This window comes from Callithrix jacchus, chromosome 4, assembly GCF_049354715.1.
Source record: "Callithrix jacchus isolate 240 chromosome 4, calJac240_pri, whole genome shotgun sequence".
NCBI lineage: Eukaryota > Metazoa > Chordata > Mammalia > Primates > Cebidae > Callithrix > Callithrix jacchus.
The window spans coordinates 174043340-174049339 of NC_133505.1; the positions used below are offsets into that span (position 1 = coordinate 174043340).

Consider the following 6000-nt stretch of genomic DNA (forward strand, 5'->3'; position numbering starts at 1 on the left):
CAAGAGGTCTCAGCAGTGTGGCATGGAAGAAGCGGGCCACACCCCCATCACACACCCTGTGGGGGCGGGACAAGAGAACTTCTCCCGTTTCAAGAGGTCTCTACCTCATGCTACACAGCTGTCCTAGAAGATGAACAGAAGGCTGCCAGGACGCTGAGCTGGCTCTGGAGTCAGCCCGGGTTCAAATCCCAGCTCTGAGTTCTCCAGCCCACGGCTGTGATGGAGTTAGTGACAGCATCCATTTCACAGGGTCGTCATCCAGAGTAAGACCGCTAAACCCCCAATCGGGCCCATGTAAAGTCCCCAGTAAGGCTTGGCTGCTGTTGTCCTGAGACAGCCTGAGCTGTTAGGATTTTAGACGTGAGACACGCACCTGGAGGGCTGGGCTTCTGTCTGCTGGAGTGCCAGGTGAGAGGCCTCATGCATCCAGCTGTCATCAATCATTACTCATGGGAAATGGAGCTGCCGGAAAGACAGCAAGCCCTCCCGCCACCTGCAGCGTGAGCGATACCGATACCACGTCGCCCAGCAATAAAGCCTACATCTTCACAAGGATGCTATTTTTACATAATGCAAACGATACAAAGACACAAATGCACTGTGGGTACCAGCGTGTGCAATCCGCGTCCTGCGTGTGGGGAGGCTGCCGGCTTCTCGGCTTTCCACTGTGGCCGAACCAGAGCTCTCAGCTCTTCTCGGAGCTCCAGGTTCTGCTTCCTCAAAGCATCTATGTGACTCTGGAGTTTCCTGTGAACGTCAGCCCACAGAGACTCCTGTCTCCCGAGCTCTTGGTCGAGTCTGGTGATCTGCTGATGTAATGGCTGTTATTGGGAAGAGAACACCAGAAAACCCCTCAGACATCACAACACCACATTCCCCTGCAAAATACCCAAGCCCTCTCTGATGTAAGATTGACTGTTTCTAGACAACAAGACACTCGATGGGATAAACAAAACGACCACAGCCTTTTCCTTTCTTTTCTATTTTTTTTTCTTTCTTTTCCTTTTTTTTTTTTGAGGCAGGGTCTCACTCTGTCACCCAGGTTGGAGTGCAGTGGCATGATCTCAGCTCACTGAAGCTTCAATTTCATGAGCTCAAGTGGTCCTCCTGCCTTGTGGCCTCCCAAGTAGCTGGGACTATAGGCATGCACCACCGCACTTGGCTAATTTTTGTATTTTTAGTAGAGATGGAGCTTTACCGTGTTGTCCGGAGTGGTCTCAAACCCCTGGGCTCAAGTGATCTGCCCACTTCAGCCTCCCAAAGTGCTGGGATCACAGGCATGAGCTACCATGCCTGGCCACAGCTTTATTCTTATTAAGTAGTGTTTATTATGAGTTAGTGCACGTAATATAACCAGATGAGGAGAATGTTGAACTATGATCCTTTGTTAAAACCCTACTACAGCAAAAGGAGGCTGGCATTCTTTTTCCTTTTTTTTTTTTTCCAAGAGAGTGTCTTGCTCCGTCAACCCAGGCTGGAGTGCAGTGGTGCAATCTCAGCTGACTGCAACCTCTGCTTTCCAGGTTTAAGCAATTCTGGTGCCTCAGCATCCTGCGTAACTGGGATTGCAGGCACATGCTAGCAAACCTGGCTAATTTGCGTATTTTTAGTAGAGACGAAGTTTTGCTGTGTCGTCAGGTTAGCCTCAAACACTGCGCTGGCGTGGATGTGCAGTCAACAGTTTAAGAATTCTGGAAGGCACTGCATTTAAACCTGACATGTTAGCCTTCCCGTGATCCTTCATTGGACCGTGGAGGCTGCAGCCTTGCCCCGAAGAGAAGCAGGATGGTGATAGAGGTACAGTCCTGCACTGCGTGGCCCTGGCCACAGGGACCCGTGGGACTTTAGTGAGAGTGAGCACTGCCCAACGGGGTCCGGCGAGGAAGCTGGTAAAAGTCAGGAAGCTTGCTGGGATCATGTGAGGCAAATCAACCCCTGAGTTTCTTTAATGAAGCTTTTGAAGTCTGGCGCCTTCTCCTGGACAAGAGGAGAAAGGCTGGAATTTCATGTTTCCTTGAACTCCCCGCCCTGCCTCCCGTCGACTGAGAGAGAAGGTTGCAGAGGACAAGAGCCACATGCCCTCGGAGAGGAGGTGCGGCATCAGCGTCCTGGGGTGGCGCTTTCCTACAGGGGTCTGGAGAGAAAGTCCAATGATGGGCCTCAGGGACAGGAATCAGGGTCCCGCCTGGTGGGACTAACTCTGTCCCCACAGAGCTCAGCTCACCGGCATCTCCCCAGCATTGCTGTCCTCTCTGGGGACCTCGGCTGCCACAGCTGTCTTCTCTGTGTCAGGCGCAGCTCCCGGGCATGGGTCCTCTGGGTGGGTGTCCTCCTTGGGCTCCCCGGCCTCCAGCTGACCCTCCAGCATCCTGGTTTGGAAGGGAAGGGCCATGGGGAGGCCTGAATGCAGTCACCTTACCCCTGAAGGCTCAGCCTCAACCGAAGAGTGAGCAGGAACCACAGCGGCTCTTCTCCCCCTGGGTCCTGTGCACATTCCCAAGCGGGAGGCTGTCCAGGTGAAAGGACACCATGGACAGAGGGGACTGATGGTCCACACCTGGCTCTCCACCATCCTCCATGGAAAACGCTTAGTTCCTAGAAGATCAGCCTGACATCTAATGCACTCTCACCATCCAGAGAGAGGTGTGAGTGGGATGGTCATGGGGTGTGACCAGGATGTGAACAGATGTGAGTGGGTATGTGATGTGAGTGGGGAGTGAGCAGTTGTGAGCTGGTGTGAGGTGTTAGCAGGATGGTTGTGGGGTGTGAGTAGGTGTGAGCCAGTATGGGTGGTTGTGAGATGTGAGTGGAATACTTAGGTGTGAGTGGGCTGTGAGCAGATTGGTTGTGGGGTGTGGGTGGAGTCTGAGTGGGAGGGTCACATGGTGTGAGCAGGATATGAGCTGGTATGATGGGGTGTGGGGTGTGAGCGAATGTGAGTGGAATGGTCGTGGGGGTGTGAGAGGATGTGATTAGGATATCATGGGGGTGTGAGATGGTCATGGGGGTTGGAGCAGAGTGTGAGTGTAATGGTTGTGGGATGTGAGCAGGTGTGAGTGGCATGGTTGTGGGATGTGAGTGGGTGAATGGGATGGTTGTGGGGGTGTGAGCAGGTGTGAGTGTAATGATTGTGGGATGTGAGTGGGTGAATGGGATGGTTGTGGGGGTGTGAGCAGGTGTGAGTGGAATGGTTGTGGGATGTGAGCAGGCATGAGTGGAATGGTTGTGGGATGTGAGCAGGCATGAGTGGAATGGTTGTGGGATGTGAGCAGGTATGAGTGGCGTGGTTGTGGGATGTGAGTGGGTGAATGGGATGGTTGTGGGGGTGTGAGCAGGTGTGAGTGGAATGGTTGTGGGATGTGAGCAGGTGTGAGTGGAATGGTTGTGGGATGTGAGCAGGCATGAGTGGGATGGTTGTGGGATGTGAGCAGGTGTGAGTGGCATGGTTGTGGGATGTGAGTGGGTGAATGGGATGGTTGTGGGGGTGTGAGCAGATGTGAGTGCAATGGTTGTGGGATGTGAGCAGGTATGAGTGGCGTGGTTGTGGGATGTGAGTGGGTGAATGGGATGGTTGTGGGGGTGTGAGCAGGTGTGAGTGGAATGGTTGTGGGATGTGAGCAGGTATGAGTGGAATGGTCATGGGGGTGTGAGTGGGATGGTCGCGGGGGTGTGAGCACGTGTGAGCAGGGAGTGAGTGGATGGTTGTGTGCAGCAATGAGGGAATTCTCGGCCCTTTCATCAGCACCCACCTGGAGGGGCACAGGAGACCCTCCATTGTGTTGAGTCTGAGTCTTAAACCATCAGGGCCGCACTTGTGAACTCACGGTGAAGACGTGGAAAAGAAACACCTTTTTATATGTACAGCATTTATGCCAGTTGGAGGAAACTCACCGCATCAGAAAACAAAAACGAAAGAGAACGCACATCTTTCCTGCAAGCCTGCGGGGTCCTCTGTGAAAGCCGCCTCCACCCTGCCTGGCCCTCTTGGTTGTAGGAAGCCAGCGGCCCCCATTAAACCCTGACTGTTTATTCACAAACCTCTAATTCTATAAAACATGAGAGTGGACAGCTTCACCACAGTGACTGGAGAAATGCTGTTGAAAAGAGTCTCCTGATGGGAGCGAATCAAAGGTCAAGAGCAAGACCTAAGGTCACGGGATCACTGGCCGCTCCTTCCCCGAGGGGACTGGGACAGTTTCTGCGCAGGTGGGCTGGGGTCCGAGGTCCTCACAGCCCTGAGAAAGTGACTTCTTTCCCACTCCTCCGAGGGGATATCCCAGTGTCCTCGGCCCCAAACTCGTGACCCTCTCAGTCCAGAGAAGACCCCTTCCCTCAGCCCAGTACCAGACCTTGTCACCTCACCTGGTCGCTGATGCTGACGTCTGCCAGGACCGGCTCATCTGCGCCGTGTCCCCATGACTGTCCCTGAGCCCTCCCGCCTCCTCTCCAGAGCCCAGAGGGCAGCAGACGCTTCCAACGGACTTTCTGTCTTAAAGGGGCGTGAGCGCCTCACTCAGCGTCACCACCGTGCTAGCTCAGGTCGCAATTAAACACCCAAGCCTGCAATTCTGATATAGAAGCTCAGCGTCAGTGGAGTCCGTGCATCCACAAAGGACACTGGACAGAGTCAAACAGCTCCTCCCAATGCACAAAAAGCAATGTGCCTAGTATCGTCTTCAATATGCAACATACAGTAGGAGCTCATTTCTCCGAGCAGACATTCCTGAAAAGATACAAACATTCTTCGGATGTCAAGTTATTTACTGGAAAAGCATCTTTATGAAGGAAAAAGAATATATATGAGTTTAAGTAGGAGACAGGATTCAGAATCTCACCATTTCACCCCAAATGCATCTCCATCTGAATTGTCTGTGTGCTTTTTGTGCTGGAGAATGGGGAGTAAGGAGAGTGACGTTCCCGTTAAACCCTGGCCGTCCTTCCCGTCCACGCTGCTGTGTGTGGAAAACACACACCTGTGGCTCACCTGCGCCTGCCTGGGACGTGTGTCACTCGGATGGTTCCGCAAGAGACTCACACACACAACAGGCAGCAAACGCCGACATCACGAATGAATGAAGAAAATACCACAAAGAGGAAACAGAACACACTGTTGTCCCGGTGCCTCATTCTCACCATGGGAGTGTGTGTGTCCTGAGGTGTGTGAGGGGTTGTGTGTCCTGAGGCGTGTGAGGGGTTGTGTGTCCTGAGGCGTGTGAGGGGTTGTGTGTCCTGAGGTGTGTGAGGGGTTGTGTGTCCTGAGGTGTGTGAGGGGTTGTGTGTGTCCTGAGGTGTGTGAGGGGTTGTCTGTGTCCTGAGGTGTGTGAGGGGTTGTGTGTCCTGAGGCGTGTCAGGGGTTGTGTGTCCTGAGGCGTGTGAGGGGTTGTGTGTCCTGAGGTGCGTGAAGTGTTGCGTGTCCTGAGGTGCGTGAAGTGTTGCGTGTCCTGAGGTGCGTGAAGTGTTGCGTGTCCTGAGGTGTGTGAGGGGTTGCGTGTCCTGAGGTGTGTGAGGGGTTGTGTGTCCTGAGGTGTGTGAGGGGTTGTGTGTCCTGAGGTGCGTGAAGTGTTGTGTGTCCTGAGGTGTGTGAGGGGTTGTGTGTCCTGAGGTGTGTGAGGGGTTGTGTGTCCTGAGGTGTGTGAGGGGTTGTCTGTGTCCTGAGGTGTGTGAGTTGTGTTTGTGTTCTGAGGCATGTCAGGGGTTGTGTGTGTCCTGAGGTGTGTGAGGGGTTGTATGTCCTGAGGTGTGTGAGTGGTTGTCTGTGTCCTGAGGTGTGTGAAGTGTTGTGTCCTGAGGTGTGTGAGGGGTTGTGTGTTCTGAGGTGTGTGAAGTGTTGTGTGTCCTGAGGTGTGTGAGGGGTTGTGTGTTCTGAGGTGTGTGAAGTGTTGTGTGTCCTGAGGTGTGTGAGGGGTTGTGTGTGTCCTGAGGTGTGTGAAGTGTTGTGTCCTGAGGTGTGTGAGGGGTTGTGTGTGTCCTGAGGTGTGTGAAGTGTTGTGTGTCCTGAGG

The 6000-nt window shown here is 53.6% G+C and overlaps 1 protein-coding gene across 3 annotated transcripts in view; it reads right to left on the reverse strand.

Moving 5' to 3' along the window:
* The window catches only part of TCP10 (putative T-complex protein 10A homolog), a 29217-nt gene extending 24769 nt beyond the window's left edge, over positions 1 to 4448 (reverse strand). For all 3 annotated transcript variants that reach the window (XM_078370864.1, XM_078370862.1, XM_078370863.1), the window contains exons 1-3: positions 4363 to 4448; positions 2225 to 2369; positions 609 to 821 (exon numbers count right to left, since the gene is read on the reverse strand). In XM_078370864.1, coding sequence (XP_078226990.1) covers positions 609 to 821; positions 2225 to 2369; positions 4363 to 4400 — 396 coding nt within the window. In that variant the 5' untranslated portion in view covers positions 4401 to 4448. The remainder of the gene's footprint in view (positions 1 to 608; positions 822 to 2224; positions 2370 to 4362) is intronic.
* Between the last annotated feature and the right edge of the window lie 1552 nt (positions 4449 to 6000).